The 20,560-nt window shown below is 56.5% G+C and overlaps 1 protein-coding gene across 6 annotated transcripts in view; it reads right to left on the reverse strand.

Moving 5' to 3' along the window:
* The window catches only part of GTF2IRD1 (GTF2I repeat domain containing 1), a 117,070-nt gene that overhangs the window by 42,237 nt on the left and 54,273 nt on the right, over positions 1-20,560 (reverse strand). For all 6 annotated transcript variants that reach the window (XM_027041901.2, XM_027041905.2, XM_053213670.1 and 3 more), the window contains 8 exons: positions 16,371-16,396; positions 15,372-15,480; positions 13,837-13,874; positions 13,268-13,348; positions 12,541-12,630; positions 5,382-5,429; positions 4,390-4,455; positions 3,156-3,339 (listed from right to left, as the gene is read on the reverse strand). In XM_027041901.2, coding sequence (XP_026897702.1) covers positions 3,156-3,339; positions 4,390-4,455; positions 5,382-5,429; positions 12,541-12,630; positions 13,268-13,348; positions 13,837-13,874; positions 15,372-15,480; positions 16,371-16,396 — 642 coding nt within the window. The remainder of the gene's footprint in view (positions 1-3,155; positions 3,340-4,389; positions 4,456-5,381; positions 5,430-12,540; positions 12,631-13,267; positions 13,349-13,836; positions 13,875-15,371; positions 15,481-16,370; positions 16,397-20,560) is intronic.

The raw sequence follows: 20,560 nt of genomic DNA on the forward strand, positions 1-20,560 counted from the left end.
TATTTTACTTTACTTTATTTTACTTTATTTTACTTTACTTTATTTTACTTTTATTTTACTTTACTTTATTTTATCTTACTTTACTTTATCTTACTTTACTTTAGTTTCTTTTACTTTACTTTACTTTATTTTACTTTACTTTTTACTTTACTTTTTTACTTTTATTTTACTTTATTTTATTTTATTTTACTTTATTGTACTTTACTTTATTTTACTTTTATTTTACTTTATTTTACTTTACTTTATTTTACTTTTATTTTACTTTATTTTATTTTATTTTACTTTATTGTACTTTACTTTATTTTACTTTTATTTTACTTTATTTTACTTTACTTTATTTTACTTTTATTTTACTTTATTTTATTTTATTTTACTTTATTTTATTTTACTTTATTTTATTTTACTTTATTTTATTTTATTTTACTTTATTTTATTTTATTTATTTTGAGAGAGTGGGCGAGTGCAGGGGAGGGGCAGAGAAAGAGAGAGAATCCCAAGCAGGCTCCACATGGTCACTACAGGGCCGGATGCGGGGCTCAAACTCACGAACCACGAGATCATGACCTGAACTGCAATTAAGAGTCGGACGCTTAACCGAATGAGCCACCCAGGCGCCCCTAAACTTACTTTTCAAAGCTGATATATTTTAAAAGACGTGAAATCCTTATGCAGGCAACCACATGAGTTTCTCTCAAAAGCTAAGAGAAAGAAGTCAACTCAAAAGGCTGAGCACTGGACCACTGCATTTGAGGGACATTCTGGAAAAGGCAAAATGATGACAGAAGGTCGATCGGCAGTTGCCAGGGGCTCTAGGGTGGCCAACAAAGGGGACACGGGAAATTTTGGGGGTGATGGGACTGTTCTGTATCCTGATTACAGTGGCGGTTATACGACTGTAAGAGCTTGTCAGAGTTCAAAGAGGGTGCGCTTAAAAAGGGCGAGGGGCGCCTGGGTGGCTCAGTCGGTTGAGCCTCCGACTCTTGATTTCCACTCAGGTTAACGACCTCTCAGTTCATGAGTTCGAGCTCCACCACGGGCTCCATCTGGCAGCACACGGCCTGCTTGGGGTTCTCTTCTCTGTCTCGGCCCCTCCCCTAAGTCTTTCTCTCTCTCAAGGTAAATAAACAACTTTAAAAAAAAAAAGGTGAATTTTGCTGAATATGAATTAAACCCTAACACACCTGATGCTAGAAAAAAAACAAACCCATCCTGATCGAGTACTTACAGTGCACCAGGCCCTTGGCTGAGCCTTGACCTCCAGACTGCCACTCTGGGAAGCGTATGGTGCTTCCCATTGGACACCCCGAGCAGCTTGCCCAAGGTCACGGGCAGTAACAGGAGGTGCAGACTCAGCCCCAGGAGACCGAGTGTCACCAGGCTCATCGGCCTCCCTTTCTAAGTATAAAGGGGCACAAAAAAATGCTCGTGAGCACAGGAGAAAGGCTGTCCCTGCACTAAACATCGACCCAGGTCAGCTTACTGAGGAGGCGCTCCTGACTTGGCTCCTACCTCCGAGGCTTTCAGGTTCTCGACTTGGAGGGAGGGACGGGGCAGGCAGCCCCCATGTGTCCCTTCCCTCCTGAAAGTGGACATTCAGGACATTTGGGTCCCAATGCCCTGTCCCCACCCTGACGTCTGCCCTGCCCAGGGGGTGAGTTTTGGGTATCCATCCGCCAGAAGGCCCCCCCCATGCACCTCAAACACAACACGCGTCAGATTGACTCCTGACAGCAGCCTCCACCCCTTCCATCTCAGAGAATGGATTACCGCCCCCCCAGGGGATCAGCCTTGACGGAGTCATTCGGGCCCCCCCTTCTCTCCCACCCCACGGCCAACATGTCAGCAAATCCCGACAGCCCATCTTCAGAATGCTGCCTGAACCTGAACTTCTCACCAAGCTCCCACCCTGTCCGTGGGGCCAGAGGAAAGCCTCCTCGCTGGTCCCTGCTGCTGCCTCTGCCCACAATCCTCAGGTCACCCTCCACCTCATTAAAAAAAAAAAAAAAAAAAAAAAAAAAAAAAAAGACCAGACCATGTCATATTCTCCTCCGAATCTTCCAGTGAGTTCTCATTAAATGTAAAATAAAATCCGAACTCTTGAAGCCTGTCCGAGACCCTGCATGATCCAGCCCCTGCTCCCTCCCAGGCTTTACCACTCTTTTCTCCCTCAGTCTGCCTAGTCACATCAGCACCTCACTAGTCTTCAAACATGTGAACGTGCCCCTGCCTCAGGGCCTTTGCACCTGCCACTCCCTCTGCCCGAACACCCTTTCGCCAGATATCAACATGCCTTGCTTCCTTAAATAGGTTCCTCCTGCCCCTCTCTGCCCCCTGACCCTGTGTCATAGCGTTCGCCTTTGCCTGACATTATATGGTAGTTTTAGTCAATGAGACTGGCCAACTCAAGGGTAGAACTCAGCATTTGCTGCTTCTCACAACCTGCACACGGCTTGCACTCAAGATGTACTTGTTGAAGGAAGGCACCACATGTCCATTATTTGGGTCCCTCGGAGCACCCCCTTCCTTGTTCCTCCTGGTGCAAACCAGGCCCCGTGGGAGGGCGCCCGGCTCCACACCCCGTCACCCGCCTGCCACTCTAGGCACAAAGGCTGCCATGAATCTCCCAATTTGGGGGGCCATCTACTCCCCCAGGGAGGGGGGACAAACCCTTAAGACTCTCCTCTTTCTTGCCACTTTCAACCAAACCAAGCCTAAATTTACATGATGTAACAGTAGCAACAAACAGGTAACCCCAGACACCCCTCCCCGCCTTAAATCAGTAGCTGCCTCCACCTTTTCCTCACGGATTTTATGTCTGAGCTGGGCACACAGGCTGGATCCCCTGGCGCTCCGCTGGGCCCTCGAAGGCAAAAGCAAGGGTGCCTGGGCGGTTATCTCACGGCTTTGTGGGTTCAAGCCCCGTGCTGGGCTCCGCACTGACAGTGCAGAGACTGATTGGGATTCTCTCCCTCCCTCTCTCCCCATCCTCCCCACTGGCTCTCTCTGTCTGTCTCAAGATGAACAAACTTAAAAAAAAAAAAAAAAAGAAGACAAAAATGAGACGATTTTTTCCCCCCACGATTTGGTGCTTCTCCCAGGCGCCGGGCAAGCCTAGAGGGCCCCCCCCCCCCCCCGTGGAGGAGGCCAGCCCTTACCTCTTGATGACAAACTGGATGCTGTTGCTGGCTTCCAGGATCTTCCGGAGCTTGGCGATCCCGAAGCAGTTGGGCCTGCGGAGGGAGATGCCTTCAGGCAGCCCCACCACAAACAGCTCCTCCGGGTACATCAGGAACTTGGAGTAGGGCACCTTGACGGGCTCCGAGATGCCAATGGCCTTGGCTGCGGAGACATGGCTGCTGTAGGGCCACCCAGGGCTACGGGGGCTATGAGCCTCCGCTCCAGCCTCCCGCGTCTGTGCGGGGTGTGTGCGTGTGTGCGTGCGTGCGTGCGTGCGTGCGCAGGTGCGAGGGCTCTCGAGAGTCAGGTGTTAGTTGACCCCCCCAACCCTCCTGAGAGATGGATACTGTTACCCCCAGTCTGCAGGTAAGAGACCGGGAGCTCAGAGGGGACATGATTCAGTGGCAGAGCCCCAGGGCTGGGGGGTGTGAACCCGAGTCAGTGGGACCCCCCCAAACCCACACATAGTCAGTGCCCTCATGCACTGAAACCACTGATGGCTGGTGACACCTGGCATTGGCTCCATCCAAGCCCCCTATCCCCTGTGCTGCTGGTATGGCCTTCCGGAGTCCCCCTCCCACCAGAAATAACCCCCAAACTCTGTGTGGCCCAGCACCGCAGCTTAGGAATGGGATAGGTTGGAGACCCAGGCCAGCCACTCACTGCCACTCACGCTCAGACAAGCCGAATCATCTCCCCAGGCCTTATTTTTCCTCATCCGTAAAATGGGTATGAGGACGCAAGGGTTTTGCGGGACGGGAGAGCTCATGTGAAACCCCTAGCCAGTGCCCGGCAAACCACTGGGGCCTAACAAAAGAATGGCCTCCTCTCCCCTCCCATACCCTCTTTCCTGGACTCCCAAGTAGGAAAGTCCTTGCTATATAAGAGTCCTCCTGAGGACCCTGGATGAGGGTGTCTGTGAGAACAGAAGAGCGGTCACTGCCGTGAACAGAATGGGCTCTCTAATGTGCGGCTGAGGCAGACCGAGGGAGCGTGTGGATGAAGAAGGCTGGGGGGACGCGTTTGGGGGGGAGGGCAATGCCTCAGTTTCCCTGGGTGTCCCCATCCCCTTCCCAGTGCGCCCCAGCACCCCCCCCCCCGCCCCTCGCTCCCTTGCCCCTGCGCAGGGAGCAGCGGGGCCCAGAGTGCCTCTGAAAACAGGGTGGCTGGAAGGAGGGCCAGCCACCCTGGCCTGTCCAGCTCCTTGCTCACCGTATCGCGTGTTGAAGAGCAGTTCCACCTGCTTCCGCAGGGGCCGGATCACGTCGCCGTGGCTGTCTGGAAGGCAAAAGGCAGCCTGTTGGGCCTCCCCAGGGGCAGCAGGACCCCGCTGCTCAGCTCATGTCCCAGCTCTGCCAGCACCAAGAATGACCCCGCATTGGGACCTTGGAAGGGGGGGGGGGGGAGGCCAGGTGGCGGCGGCGGGTAACCTCTTTCCCCAGAAATGGCACCCCCAGACTGGTCCGCAGGGTTCCCAAACTCAAACGTCTGCTCTTAAAATCGGGTCTAAGGTACCACCAGGGCTGAATGGTGATCTGGAAGATTTTGGCAATTTTGCGGCCGAAGAATGACCAGAGACCTTTCTAAGGGTGTGTCTGTCACTCTAGACCAGCTCGGGAAGGGACTTAGCTAGTGGGGGAATGGTAAGCCTGTAAATTGAGTATGCCGCCACCAGGTGGCAGTGGAATTTTCTATCCCTGCCCCTGGTCAGGCTGGGTTTGGGGAAATGACCTTCTCTCCTCTCACAGCCACTCATTCCATTCCAGGGGCAGAAACCCCCAAGAGGAAACACACACATCCCCGCTTTGATCTCTCTTCCTGCACACTACTCTCACTCAACAGGAAGGGAATGAGCAGTGTTCCTGAGAATGAGCCGGTCTGTTGGACACAAAGCCAATTTTATGCTTTCCGGCCTCCATTCTACTTGCTCAGTCTCCAGACCTAAAACCTTTGTGAAAGAAGCAGGGTGTGTATAAAAACAAAGAGGATGCTCTGCATTTCGCGCACCACAAAGAGCTGCTTGTACCTCTGACCAGGTGCCTCCTAGTTCTGGAAGACACATCTGTAAACTCCTCCCACCTTTAGGAAGCCCACAGGACCCTCACCTCCAACGGCGTTGGAAAGAACCGGAGACAATGGGGAGAGGAAGGGCGGGGGAGGCGAGGAGAGGTGGGGTGTGACGGGGGAGGTGGACAGAGCCTCACCTTCTGTGGGCCTCTCCTCAGGCCGGGGGTCCTCGCTGGGGCCTTTCTCTGAAAGAGAACAGAGGGTGCCAGGAAGCCACGTGCATCATCTGCTGGGCCCTGTGCTGCAAAAGTCAGGCCGGACAAGTGGGGGGCGTAGAGCACAGCATGGCAACTCCCCAGGTGGGGTTGGGGACCCTCACCCTGCACAGGGACTAAACTTGCCCTCCTTGTGAAGGCACAAGGAGGGCACGTTCAGAGACCAGGTGTCAGAGCACATTTGGTACCTCTGGGGACCAGACCCGAGTCAGTCCGTTCTTTCCACGTGCTGGGTTCTGTTCTAGGCACTGAGGACACACGGGAACAAAAGAAACCCTGTCCTGCTGTGACGCCAGACAGAACATGTAATGCCAGTCAGCAGTGATGCCGTAGGAAAAGCAGTTGGATGAGGGGACGGGGGGGAGGGCGAGTGGGGAGCGTGGACCTATCCTGGGTCAGGTGGTCCAGGAGGCTCTCTGATGAGATGGCACTGACCTTGGCCTAAGCTCCCAGCTCAGACCCAGCCTCGTCCCCAGGAAGCAAGGACATGGTGAGTGAGCAACTCGAAAGGTGGGTGGTAAAGCTGCATGGGGGTGGGGGCTCCTGGTGGCCGGGGGGGGGGGGGGGGAAGGGCTGAGGAGAGGGGGCTTCCTGCAGGAAAGGGATACCTGCCTGGATACAAGGGTCTATGATACGAAAAGCAGCAGGGGGGGAGCAGGGAGGGAAGAGCAGCTTGGGTGGGGGGTAAACTGAGGTTTTGGCTGTAGTTAGAAGTACATGTATGTGGATGGCGGGGGGGGGTGCTGGGGCGCGGGGGGCAGGCACACCGCGGGGCCTCCCTGAGCAGCGGCCCATTATTGCCAGGGTTTGGAGGAAGGAAGGCATCGGGGATTTTCAACGCTTGAAACAACCGGAAGGAGGCTATCATCTGGGAAGCCCGCTGGCACTTTGGGCAGCCAGGTGCTTTCACACGCGGGACTGACCCTTCACGACGTGCAGCGGAGCTGGAAAGCGGTGGAACAGGTGGACCCCAGGCCTGCCACACTCCCGGCAGGTGCCCGTCTGCTCCCCCACCGGCTCCTGCAGGGAGCACTTGGGGACAGAGGGATACAGGGCGCTGTCCCCGCTCCCAGACAGGATCGTGAGCTGGAAGGAAAGGGGCTGATCCTGGGGAGAGCTGCCAAGAGTCAAAATTCGCTCAGGATGGAGGGAAAGTGAGCCTGCGTCTGGGATCACTGGACAAACCCAAAGTTTGGGGCTCAGCTCCGAAGGGGCTGGAAGGTTCTGGAGGGTTTCACCTATGCTCAGCTGACTTGAAAAGGTAGAGGGCCAGCCCTGGGCACCCCGTGGGCGGTGGGTGCTGGGCCCTCCTGACTCTGCACGAAGGATTTACTCTGGCTGCAGTGACAACCCCAGCAAGCTGTGGTCCAGCACAACAAACCGCCTGGAAACGGCTCTCGACCGACAACATAGGGCGATTTAGAGGATCACTATCCCAGCTCCCTCCTCACTGGGCTGCCTAACTCCAACGCGTGCTTTACGTGGCTCTCTGGTCCCGTGGCTCAGCGGTCCGCAGCAGTAACGGGCCTCGTAACACTTCCTGCCTCCCACCCCACGCCAGCACGCCTGGATCTCCTCCCAAATAGACACATGCAAGCAAAGCCTTATCTCAGGGTCAGCTTCTGGAAGGTCCTGCGCATAAACTGCATTTGTGCCATTTCTAGAGGAAGAGGGGGGCGGACAGGGAGAGAGGAGTGTGCTGGGACCGGCAGGGCCACCAGGTAACCATCAGTCCCAGGTGAAGGGAACCGCCCAAGCGTGAATCTGGAGCACCAATTAAGGTTACGAGGTGGTCCAGAGGGACACGAAGCCAGAGGGAGACCTGGCCAGGGAGTCCATCCCTGCTGTGAGCTGTCCATGTGCCGTCTTTCCGGCAGGATCAACAATCTGGAGAGCTGATAGGGATAGGACCAGCCCCAGCTCCCCACCGAATCCAGGCATCTTCAGCCCCACTATGGAGGAAGGAAGGAAACTGGGGGGCGCCTGGAGGGCTCAGTCGGTTAAGCATCCGACTTTGGCTCAGGTCATGATCTCACGGTTCGTGGGTTCGAGCCCCAAATCAGGCTCTGTGCTGACAGCTTGGAGCCTGGAGCCTCCTTCAGATTCTGTGTCTCCCTCCCCAGCTTGTGCTCACTCTCTCTCTCGCTCGCTCTCTCAAAATAAATAAATAAGCATTGGAAAAAAAAAAAAAAAAAAGGAAGGAAACTAAGCTGGGTCGACTCCTAGGGGCTCTGACCCACGTGCGTTGGGGTTCCAAATACCAAACTTGGGGAACTTGCCAGACTCTCCACCCAGACGTTGGAGGCTGGGCTATTTACCCTGAACGAGCCCACTCACGTGCTCACCGCTCCCCCGTTTTCAACTGTGAATAACCAGAGATACCCTCAAGAAATGATCAACGACACTCAAATACCATGGTGCCGTAGAGAGACAGCCAAAGCACCAGCTTGTGCAAAAGAGTAGCAGCATCCATTAGCACTTAGCAATGTGCAGAAAGAAAAGACACATGAAGTATGGATGCTAAACTAATAGCTGCCCAAGGAGGGGACAATGCAGCTTTCCCTGCATGGTTCTATAGCATTTATTTTACAATGCACACATGCAACCAGAAAAACACATGCCTGGACACACACACACACCCTTCTGATCCACGGTGGTCCTGAAAACCTTCAAATCTTCACACTTGACCAGTGCTGAGCGGGGTGCTTTGAAAGAAGCCTTGGATCGGCAGCCCAAGGCCAGGCCTCAGGTTCCCACTCGGTCAAACCAAAGAAGAGAAGACTTTCCGATAGAAATGGACCAGGGTAGGGGTGCCTGGGTGGCTCTGTTGGTTAAGCATCCGACTTCAGCTCAGGTCATGATCTCGCGGTCTGTGAGTTCGAGCCCCGCGTCGGGCTCTGTGCTGACAGCTCAGAGCCTGGAGCCTGCTTCCGATTCTGTGTCTCCCTCTTTCTCTGACCCTCCCCACTCACGCTCTGTCTCTCTCTCAAAAATAAATAAACGTTAAAAAAAACAAAAAAAAAAGAAAGAAAGAAATGGACCACAGCCATACGGGTCCACGGCCGCCCAGCCCCCCTGGTGTCCAGACCTGAGACAGGCACCCACGGTCTTCTCTAACAGCACTGTGAACACAGCCAGGTGCCGTGCAACCTTAGCGGCCGGGCCACTCTGTCCGCTCATCCTGAGCCTCCACACAGTTTCTCCAAGACTGCTACCAAGTCCGGTCCTACCCGACCCATCGAGAATATTCTTTCTTCACTTCCAAGGTATTAAAAGCACATCATAACCGATGGAAGGAATTCCGAAAAAGATAACTCGCTTAACCTAACAAAGCTACTGTTCTCGCCGATCCTCTGCTTTGTTTATTGAACCAGTGATTATGTCTTCAACGGCTGCAAACAGCAGCCCTGTGCCCTCACATGCTCCCCGCCTTGTTGCCTATTTTTGGTGGCTGCTGACAGCCCGTCAGGAGGATGCCATCAACAGCTCCCCGGACAGGTGGGCTGGCTCTTTCCAGGTTTTCGCCGCTACCAGTAACATGGCCACGAACGTCTCTGTGCAGAAAACGGTGTCCGTATTTCAGATGATTTCCTAGGACTGGACCCCTGGAACTACCAGCATCACTCATGTTGATGGCTCCTGCAGCTGACAAATTTCTTTAAAAAGCAACTCGGGGATGCGCATTCTTCCCAGGACTAGGAGCACCCACTTCCCAGTACGCTCCACGGAGGTTCTGCCCAACTAAGGGGTGCAAAAGAGATGCCCCTTAGTCCGAGCCCTCGTCTCTCGGAGGCCACACACGTCTGTTTTGCTGGCTGTCGCTTTCTTTTTTTGTACAATCATCCGTTCACGTTGTGGTGGACACTGGGACGTCCTGCTCCGGTCCCCTTCGAGGAAATGCTTGTTGACCCAGCAGCAAGGAATGTGGGCAGCTGGCGGCAGGTGCCTGTGAGGGGAGGCTCCCATCCCACGACCGGTTGAGGATGTCCCAGCCCAACTCGGAACAACCCCAGGGGGCCATTCTGGCTCTAGAGTTTCCCATGGTGCTGGCAGATGCTGTTGCTGGGGCTCCATCACGGCTCTAACTCCCCAGTGGCAACCTCCCCAAACTTCCATCCCCTGTCTTACATAGATGCATCTAATGACCCCCCCACACACATTAAACTCCATCCCAGAGTCCGTCCCCTGGGGAACCCTGCCCATGACATGGTCCTCGGGTTGCGAATGTTTCCTGTGGATTCCAGCCCAGTGTTCTGGCCTCTGACAGCCATGGGGAACATCACTCCTCGGTGCACTGTCCATTCTTTCTGGAAACTGCATCGTGTTGCTGCCTGAACCGCCTTTACCCAACTGATAAAAACAAGAAGGAGGACCGAGCCCAGCAGGACACCGTGGGAAAGCTCCCCCAGGAGGAGGCTGGAGTCCCCGTGCAGCCCTGCGTCCCCAGCTGGCCCACAGTCAAACCCAGATCCCGAGCCGACTCAGTCCCAAAGAATGAGCCCACGCTGGCTGGCTCCCTTCTAATGGTCCAGTCATCTGTGCGGAAATCTGTTTCCGAACTGAGCCTGGGACAGGTGCACCTGTTTGCAGTTTGGACAAACCCTCCTCTGGAAGTCTGCTTCCCACGGCCGGCTCATCCTCTGTCCCCCCATGACTTCTCAGGCGCTGTGGACAGTGGATCTTACGTATTATCCGCCTGGGATCCAATTCCTCGGAAGCTGGAGACCTCCACTCCATCACAGCGGCTCTGTAGACCCTCTCCCCTCACTGAGTGGGACTCCCAGGTCCTGCTCAGCTTTCCTGTTTCCAGGCCATTCTCCCGACACGGAGCAGAGACGCTCTGCTTCCGTTCGGTCACCAATTAACACGGCACCATCCTCCTGGGCCAGCAGGAAACCTCCTGTATTTCTCCAGTTATGAATCTGTTTTTGGTTGGGGAAAAAATTTTCAAGTGCAGAAAAGCACACAGAATGTCGTAACAAACACTCATGTATCCACCAGCTGGAAAGGATATATGTTAGCATTTGTCATATTTGCACCTAATTTTTTTACATGTTTATTTTTGAGAGAGAGAGAGAGAGGGATTGCACCAAGGAGGGACAGAGAGAGAGGGAGACACAGAATCCAAAGCAGGCTCCAGGCTCTGAGATGTCAGCACAGAGCCCGACGAGGGGCTCGAACCCATGAACCGTGAGATCATGACCCAAGCCGAAGACGGACACTTAGCCGACTGAGCCACCCAGGCACCCCTGCCCTAAGTTTTTAAATAAAACATTAAACTACACTGTTTTTATGTTTCTAAACTTACATAAATTCTGTATCTCCCCTACCCTTCTGCACTTGCTTTCCACACTGAACCTTACATTTTTGAGACCTCTTTGCACCGTTTGTTTATTTTGTTTTCCTGTTGTTATATAATCTCTACACCCAACGCGAGGCTCAAACTCAATGATCGTGACATTAAGAGTCGCACGCTTTACCAACTGAGCCAGCCAGGTGCCTCTGTGCTAGTCACTTATTTATTTTATTTACTTTTATTTTTTTTAATTTTAGAGAGAGAGTGCACGAGCAGGGCAGAGGGGCACAGGGGGAGAGAGAGAGAATTCCAGGCAGGATCCATGCTGCCTTGAGCCCAATGTGGGGCTCGATCCCACGACCCTGGGATCATGACGTGAGCTGAAATCAAGAGGGAGATGCTCAACCAACTGAGCCACCCAGGCACCCCTGGGCTGGTCACTTAAGTGCCATATGGTAGCCTTAAGCACCCCCACTGCCCCCCCCCCCCCCGCCCGCCATGAGGCCTATAGGGGGTATCACACACATGGGAAACAAACAAAAGCCAGTCCCCTCCTTCAAGTTTCATGGTCTGGCCCTGCATCCTTTGCTACAGAGATTTCCAAATTTGAATCATTTGAGTACTAACGTCATTTTCTGCCGTACCTGGGAACCCTGTGTACTATATATTTTACGTTCCATTTGTTTCGTCTTTGTGATAATCAACTTCTAAACTTTATGAAAATTCTTGTTTTTCCCATCTATAATAATCACAGAATGTCTGTTAATAATGCTTTGAGATGGGAGTTGGGCACCTGAGATTCATTAAATAACTCTTTTCAATTTTGGGTGTTTTTGAACACTTCCAAAATGAAATTAAAAAGACAAAACGCAGACAGCACCGGGCCCTCCCCACAGCTGTCTACCTGCTGGACCACTCCTCTTGGCTAGGATAGCACAATAGTCTGTGTCTGCCTTTGTTCTCATTCCTCCGTGGTTTATTCTCAACCCCACGGGCAGAGCAAATACTGTTAAAATGTCCCTCATGAGCTCCAACCACCCCCCCATGAGAAATTTCTGTCTCCTCAGAGTCAAGCCCTCACTCCTTCCTTCGACATACTCGCCCTGCATGACCCACACCATCACCTACCTCCTTGACCTCGCCTTCCCTAACTCACTCTGCTCCAGTCACCCAGGCCTCCTTGCTTCTCCTTGAACATGCTGGATGCAACCCACCTCAGGGCCTTTGCACACGCTGGTCCCACTGCCTAGAAAGCTGTTTCCTGACGTCCAATGGCTCCCCCCTCCTTCAGTTCTTTGTTCCAACGTCACTTTCTTAGCGAGCTCCTCTCTGACCACCCAAGTCCTGTAATAACCACCGCACGCCCACCCCTTCACACTTTCCCCTCCTGGCTTGTTCTCCCCCGACTGCATTTACCACCATCTGACTTCCTATTTTACCTATTGATTTTACTCTTTGTCTCCCTACACTAGGAGCACAGGGACCTTGGTGTTTGGTATACATACGTCTCTGTCCCCAGCACCTCCTGGTACATAGTAGGTGCTCAATAAATACTTATTGAACAAACGAACACATTAATTCAGATGGGGGTTCCTGGGAACAATGCAGAGGCCAGACAATGTAAACCAAGGCCTACTTCAAGTTTCCAGAAAAAAATCTGGCCTGTACAGGGAGTCAGGCATACCCTGGGTTTTCTCTAAGTCAATAGCAAGGAAAGCCTGGGGGCTTCCTGGCCCGCCCCTCCCAGTACGCCCCGGGGAGGTGGGGCCCTAGCCCGTTTCTTACCAGTCAGCATCTCCATCCCATAACCAGAATCTTCCGAGGGCAGATGCCCAGGCATTGAGTCTGTCATTTCCTCCGAGGTTGGCGAAGGGTCTGGAAAGTGACAACAGCATCTTCTGTCTACGCTACCCTGTCACGGTCCCCCAGGGACCCCCCCCAGAGCAGGACCCTTAAGGAAGCCGTGTCCTAGAAGTCTGGGAGGACAGCTTTAGTGACCAGTTCTGCCAGAGGCGAGGCAGGTGCCTGAGGGCTGTGGGACCCCACGCTGAGCCTCCAGAGACCAAATACGCTCTCTTCTTCACAGATGTGGAAACTGAGGCACAGGGGGTTCTAAGTCTGGAATCAAATGCAGGCCCTCTTATTCCTATACCTTTTCTTCTCCTCCCTCCTGCCTACAAACCCCAGGGGAGCCAGGCCTGAGCAGGAAGGTCGGGGGGGGGGGTGGGGAACTTCAGGAAGGTCTTGGAGCTGAGAGACATTCCCAGCAGAGAGGGCAGACATGGCTGCAGGAAGCACATGTGATGCCCACTGCTGCTCACAGGGTCAAACTAGAGAAACAGCGGCCTGGAGACCCCTTCTTGGCCCTCGGGAGACAGAGAGGACAGCCGGGGAAGGGACATGGTGGTTCTGGCAGGTCCAGGAGCCCTGCTCTGGGAGCTGCTCGATTCCTATAGGTTCAGGCTGGGCAGGCTGGGCAGGAGGGTCAGCCCTTCAGACACCTGTTCCTTACCTGGGACAGTGACCTGAATGATATCCAGATCTTCTGGTTCGATTTTAATGGGCCGCAGCCCACTCAGCTCCCCTGACGTTCCTGTGAAGAGGAAAGGAGGGGTCAGGTGTGGGTGGGTGCGAGCTGGGCCGGGCAAAGCGAACTGATTCTGGAACATTCCTGTGTCTGTGACTTGTTAGTAGGGCCCCGGGAAAAGTCAGGCTGGCCCCAAGCTCCTGCCCAGACCAAGAGTGGAGGGTCAAGCAGGCCCTCAGGCCCGTCCTGGGGTCTCTAGTTCATAGGCTCGGCAACTGAGGCACACAGAGGAGAAGCCACTTGTCACGGACACACTAAGGAGTAGTGGTAACGCCAGAATCCAGGTCTCCTGACATCCCCCCCACCTCCAGCCCCCCCACCAGGGAGCTCCCAGCATGCTCTGGGGCCTGGGGGGCAGGGGTGGGCAGAGGTAACTCATTAGTAGTACTCCCAGCTCATGGTCTGAGCTGGTCTCCTCCCCAAGGCTGCCGGGTGGGGCTGGCAGATGCCCTCTAACCCCAGGACACACACAGCAGGGTTCTGCGTCTCCTTACCTGGCCCACAGTCTTCAGACACACCGTTCTTGTCTGACCTGTGGGAAGGAAGGAAGGAAGGAAGGAAGGAAGGAAGGAAGGAAGGAAGGAAGGAAGAAAGGGGGGGACGGAGGGAAGGAAGGAAGGAAGGAAGGAAGGAAGGAAGGAAGGAAGGAAGGAAGGAAGAAAGGGGGGGACGGAGGGAAGGAAGGAAGGAAGTGGGGGAGGGAGGGAGGCAGGGAGGGAACGAGGGAGGGAGGGTAGGAAGGAGGGAGGGAGGGAGGGAGGGAGGGAGGGAGGGAAGGAAGGAAGGAAGGAAGGAAGGAAGGAAGGAAGGAAGAAAGGGGGGGACGGAGGGAAGGAAGGAAGGAAGTGGGGGAGGGAGGGAGGCAGGGAGGGAACGAGGGAGGGAGGGTAGGAAGGAGGGAGGGAGGGAGGGAGGGAGGGAGGGAAGGAAGGAAGGAAGGAAGGAAGGAAGGAAGGAAGGAGGGAGGGAAGGAAGGAGGGAGGGAGGGAGGGAGGGAGGGAGGGAGGGAAGGATGGAGGGAGGGAGGGAGGGAAGGAAGAAAGGAAGGAGGGAGGGAGGGAGGCAAGGAAGGAAGGAAGGAGGGAGGGAGGGAGGCAAGGAAGGAAGGAAGGAAGGAAGCCAAGAAACAACACACGTCAGCCCCAGCTCTCCCCTCCAGGCAGCCAGGAACCCACAGAGGCTGCCAATGCCGAACGCACCCCTGTCCACTGTCACTCCCGTCCTCACAGGATGGGCCTCCCCATGAGCGAGATTCCCAGCGCCTGGTCTCTCAGGACAACAGCTGCCAGCTGGCCCAGCAGAGATTCTGCTTCCTATCCTGGGGTGAACAGTCTGGGCACCCACCTTCCCCACCGGGTGGGAGCTCCTGGGGCCTGGGTCTGGCCAGTCTGGGAGCCCCACAACTGAGCACAGTGGGGTTCAATCAGCACTTCCTGGTGGGATGGGGAGCTGAGAGGCCACCAGCCTGGAGTGGGGACAGAGGTCTGGGAAGAGAGGTGGGCAGCAAAGTTGGGCAGGGCCCCTGGGATGGGGAATTCAGTAACTCCACAGAGCACTGTGGGGGAGGCCTGGGCTGGATGCGGTGATTCTGGGACAAAGGGACCATCCCTGGCCCCCAGGAGCCCAGAGCCCGGGTCGGGGGGGCACTGGCGGGCGGTGACGACCAGGCCGTGAGCTGAGCACAGGGCCTTGTGGACACGCAGGACCGCTGCCTGACCTAGTCTGGGTGCAAAGGAAGGGCTCCCGCGAGAGACATCAGGCAACATCCGGCTAAGATCCTGAGTGGGGACAAGGGTTCTCCAGCTGGAAAACGGTCGGCAGAGAATCTGTCCCTTCAGATTCTCCCTGGCCCGCAGCAGGGTGGGGACACAGGCGGGAGGGGGCTCTGCGTGGAGTGACCCTGTGTCTACCCGGGGTGTCGCGGTGTGAGGCTGTCAGGAGACGCCGGGCACAGCATCCTCTGGCCAGCCCCAGGCCTTGCTCCCCGCTGCAGTGACACCATCAGCCCAGCGCCGGTGGGGGGCCTTACCGAGCGGTCCCAGGCAGGTCGAGGACAGTGGCACGGGAGACCTCTGTAGAAGTGTCCTCCGGTGGGCTGGCAGGCTCCAGCTTTGTGGGGTCTTTGGTAAACTTGTTCCCTGGGTGGAGAGACGAGGAAGGTCAGGACAAAGGCCCGCCAGCCTCCGGCCTGTGGGACACGTGGGCACGGGCCTTGGTGTGAGGCTCTCGGGGGCGCCCTTTGTGGGTCGTCTGGCCTCTGCCAGGCCAGGAACAGGTCCTGAGCAGAGATGCCTCCTGGGAGAAGGAACATGGGCCCCAGCGCCGGAGGAGGCCAGGGATCCGGGAGGATTACAGGACGTCTGTCCCGACCTCACGTACACTCCTAAGGCTGAGGGAACCCTCCAGAAAATGGCCGATGCCCCCAAGGCCATACTGCGGGAGCCCTCTCTCATTTAATTATCGGAGAACCCCAGAGGAAGTTGGGTGCCCTCATCACCCCCCATTTCACAGATGTGGAAAGTGAGGCTCCTATAACCCTGCCCAGGTCACAAAGCTGGCGGGCCGCAGGGCCAGGACGAGGACCCAGGTCTGCTGCGCCCCAAGATCCTTGCCCCCTTTGCTGCATCACGCAGAGCCCTCCTCTTCTTCCTGAGGGGCGTGCCGCCTACTGGTTACAGCCCGGGCTCGGGGCCACACGCCTGGGTTTGCGGCCAGCCTCACGGCTCACCGGCTGGGCTTCAGGGAGAAGAGCAGAGCCCGCCTCACAGGACTGTTCAAAACGAAATTAAAGCAGAACAGAACAGGCTCCCAGCCAGACTGCCCGCCGCACGTCAGTATTCAGCAAACGTTAGCTTTACGGTCCCTGAAGGGGGCGCCTGCACCGGGAGCTGGGGGCTGTGTCTGCCCGGGGTGCGGTGGCCACGCCCAGGCCCCCTCCCCACGCCAGGGTCCCCGTGGGATGGAGGCTCAAGCCCTCGGGGGCATCAGCTCAGAGGTTCAGAATGGACTGGATGGTACCCGCACATACCTGTGAAAATTCGCTCATCGAACATCCTGGGGAGAGGAGAGAGACAGGTATGAGGGCAATGAAGGCCGAGGGCTCCCCCCCTCCCCGGGGCTCAGGGACAGGCCTCCAGGCCCCCTCGGTGATGCTCACTCCAGCCCCAGGCACACGGCTGCCGCCGCAGCCCGGAGTCCTGGGCTGGCCACGCGTGGGGGAGGAGTGGCCACCGTTCAGAACAGCCAGGAGCACTTCGAACCAGCCAGGGCGGGCTGGTCCCGGAGGGTCCGAGCTGTCCACCTCGGTGCCCCAGCCCCGAGCTCCTTCTGGCCACAGGTGGCAGACGATATACACCCCTTTCCCGCCAGGGCCCCGTGGGCTTCGACCCATCATGGCCTGTGTCTCAGTGACAGGTACGGGGACCGACCCTGCTCCCAAGAAGCTCCGTGTTGACTGCAACGAGCCAGGCCTGTCACCACATCGCAGCCAGGTGGGTGACACAGGGGACCCCTCACACGGGAGCCAAGGAGCCCCAGTCTGAGAAGGGGTCTGGGAAGACTTCGGGGGGGAGGGGAACAGCCTTCCATGCTGGGCTCGGGCACATGCTCTCTGCCCCGTGGGCAATGGGGAGCCCCCGAGGGCAACGTGGCCCTTCCAGACCACCCCATCACCACAAAGACCGCGGACTGGAGGAGGGGTGGCTGGGGGCCTGCGACCCTTCGGGACCCCCGCGTCATCCCGGAGAGACACCTGAAGTCTGAGCCAGGAACACGGGGGTGGGGTGAAGGTCGGCAAGGAAGCTGGGGTCAGCTGCCTGTCGGCCTTCAGGGCTGGTATTCTTTCTGTCCACCCGGGCTCCCACCTTGGTGGCACCCACCGGGGTGGGGAGCTAGTGGTGGGGGTTCCTGAGCAGAGTCTGTGTGCCATGGAACAGCCGGACGAGGGGACAGGGCCTCGGTTGTGACACTCAGGCTACAGATGCTACACGAGACACAAGAAAGGGTATGTCGGAGCCCCAACACAAGGGCCTAGTAATGCCCAAGGCCAGGCCGGCAGAAAATTCAAACAGAGGCCAAAAAGTCAGCGTGGGAGGCAGGCGAGGCCCGGGACCTGACCTCCCGTTCTCGTTCTGAGGGGCCCCACCTTCCCCGCTGCTCCTGGGGGCCCCCGCTTATCTGGGTCCCCTAAGGCTGAGAAGCAGCCATGGGACTAACTCTGGGAAGACCGACTTCCTCGCCGAGCCCTGCTTCCTGCTTCCTCTGCCCCACCCGGTGACAGGGAGGCTGCTGGCCTCGACTCTGGTTTTATCATTTACGGTGTTACCGTCGCCCATCAGGGAGACAGCGCCCGTGGCCTGCCAGGTTCCCTGGGAGGAGGATTGGGGGGCAGACGACAGGGAGGTCTGACGAGGCTCCAGGACCCTGACAGATGCCCTCGGGAGCCGCCAGGCCCACAAGGGCTGCTTGACGGTCAATCTTCCGAACACATCCCAGAGGCCCGGGACCCCCTCCGCATGCTTTTGCCCCTTATGTTCTGCCTTAGTAGAACTGATGTGTCTGCCCCTCAGGTGTCAGCTTGGACCCTGACACTCGGGGCTGGTGTCCTGGTGGGAATGGGCGTTTGGGGGGCCAGGGAGCCCCCTACCGCCGATAATAAGACCCCCAAGGCTTGTGGATCGGCTTCTCCCCCTGACTTGCCCCGATCCTGCAGACACATGGGCCGCGGCAGAGGAAGCCTGCTGGCAGCTCCCAAGCCCTGCCTCCCGACTCACTTCTGCCCGACTCACATCTCAAATGCTCCACCGACCAGGCGAGGATGTGTAACAGCAGAAAAGGTCCGGAGGGCTCAGGAGGGAGGAGCTGCTGTTCTAGGTACTTTGCTCACCTCCCGCCATGTGGTCTCCCATCAGCGCCGTGAGGCAAGGACCACCACTAGCCCCCTTTTACGGATGAGGAAAGTGAGGCACAGAGCAGTTAAGTGACCTGCCCAAGGACACACAGCTGGGAAAGTAGGGCTAGGACCCAAACTCAGGCCGTCAACACCGAGGCACTTGACTACTTCTTTATGTGTGAGGAAGATGAGGTCAAGCAAAAGGACTCACGTTTATTGAACATCTACTATAGGTCAGGTGTGTTAGGCCTGCCTCCTCATTTTATGTTGAGAAAATCCTGGGGAGAGGGCCACACCATTGTCCTTATTTTTACAAACGAGAAACAGGCTCAGAAGAGAAGGGCTATTCAAGGTTATCGTGCTTCGAGTGACTTTAAGCCTGATCTGCCTGATGCCAAAGCCTCCTCCTTCAGGAAGCCCCACTGGCTTGCCGCTCGCCACTTGCCATCGACTCGACACTGTTGTCCTCTTGTGCCCTGAGCTCATCACAGGAGTGACTACCCCATGCCCCCTGCCGTGACTGGTGGTGGCCTCTGGGGACTGACTGCTATCTGTGAAGTCCTCAGTAGAGCCCAGCAAAGGGCTGAGCCTGTAACAGGCACTTGGCAAATACTAGTGAAGAATTAATTAAGCTCTGGTTTAGACTGAGATCAAGGTCAGCCACGGTGAGGACCCAAATACTATGGCCAGGCACATGGGGGGCCGCTGGGGTGTCCCTGAAGCTTTTTTCTCACCTACCCCGTCCCCCTCCCGAGAGTCAAGCAGGAAAAGAACTCAGCAGCAGCAAGACATGTTTAAGCTACACAGCACCAGGCACTGGCTGACAGAAGGGCGACTGGTTTCAATTCACTTCCAGAACGTGGCGGGGGGAAATCCTTTCTGAACGAGGGCGCCGGGGAGGACTCTCAGACCAGAGGTAAGCACACCTTGAACGATGAACACAGGTGGGAAGCTGGGGAGAGCTGATCCAGGCGGAGGGAGGAGCCTCAGCCAAGGCCTGGAGGCGGTAAGGCGGCCTGGACTCAGAGAAGGGTGTCCAAGGCTGTGCTCCATGTGAGGGAGGGAAGGCAGGGGGGGTTGACGACCTGCCTTGGGGCCAAAGTATGCACTGTACCCCGGGGGCTGGAAAGGGCTCCAAACAGGAGACCCACACGGTCAGGGCGGACTTCCAGAATAATCTGCCCTCCCACCACGCCCCCCACACCCCCCACTTCTCAGCCTCCTTTGCTGGTGGCTCCTCCCCGCTTCCTCCTCTCCCTCCTCCTCCTCGCCCTGGCCTCTAAAGTGGGGACTCCCTTCTCCTCTCTATCTCCACCCTGGCGAGAGCCCTACCTGGCCCATGAGGACAACTCTCAGAAATCTTATCTCCGACACAGACCTCCCTCTGGAGCTTCTGACTTCTCAAAATTCCGTATCCGATCATCTCCAGGCTAGCATACCCCACGTGAACTCTCCACCCCACACCAGACCTGCTTCCCCCAGTTGTACGCCCAGAAACACGGCGTGATCCTGGCCTCCGTGCTCCCCTCCACACTCCCACTGTCCACCCACCGGCGAACCCAGCAGAGCTCGGAATCCACCCCAAATGGAGCCAACCTCTCTCCTTCCACCCACCGCCAACCGGGATGATACCACAGCACCCTCCCAGATCTGCCCACCTCCAGGGCCCTGGTCGCCCTAGAGCCTGCTGTTCGCCGCCCCCCCCCAAAGCAAAGGGGCCCAGCAGACCCCGCTCTGGCCTCCAGCAACCCTGCAGAGGTCCTGCCCACTGCTCTAGAACAGCTCTGTGCCCTGAGTGGATCCCCAGCCGCTTGCCCAGCCTCCTTGCACCCCCGGACGAGTAATTGTTCATTCATTCACTCATTGCACCCCCGGAGGCCCATGCACCCCCGGAGGCCACTTGCACCCCCGGAGGCCCATGCCCAGCCTCCTTGCACCCCTGGACAAGTATTTGTTCGTTCATTCACTCATTGCACACATACACAATGGGCACCTACTGCATACCAGGGGCTGTTCTAGGCTCTGGGAATTCAGCCACGAGCCACGCACAGTCCTCGTCCTCAGTGCCTGCCTCTAGTCCAGGAAGCACGCCCGTGAGTACACGCACACCCTGGAGGCGTGCCCTCAGAGAGCTCCCAGAGCAGGTGCCCTGTTGCCTGGAGGCAGGGGGCTGGACGGCATGGCTTCTGGCCACCCTCCGTCTCTCACCACTCAGGAGGAAACATCCCAGGGAGTCCACGCATTGCCTGGAGACCCCGATGCTTGCACGGTGGGGGTCCAACCGGCTGTGAGGGCAAACTCCTTGCTAGAGTCTCGGGCAACGACAC

This window comes from Acinonyx jubatus, chromosome E3 (genome assembly GCF_027475565.1).
Source record: "Acinonyx jubatus isolate Ajub_Pintada_27869175 chromosome E3, VMU_Ajub_asm_v1.0, whole genome shotgun sequence".
Taxonomy (NCBI): domain Eukaryota; kingdom Metazoa; phylum Chordata; class Mammalia; order Carnivora; family Felidae; genus Acinonyx; species Acinonyx jubatus.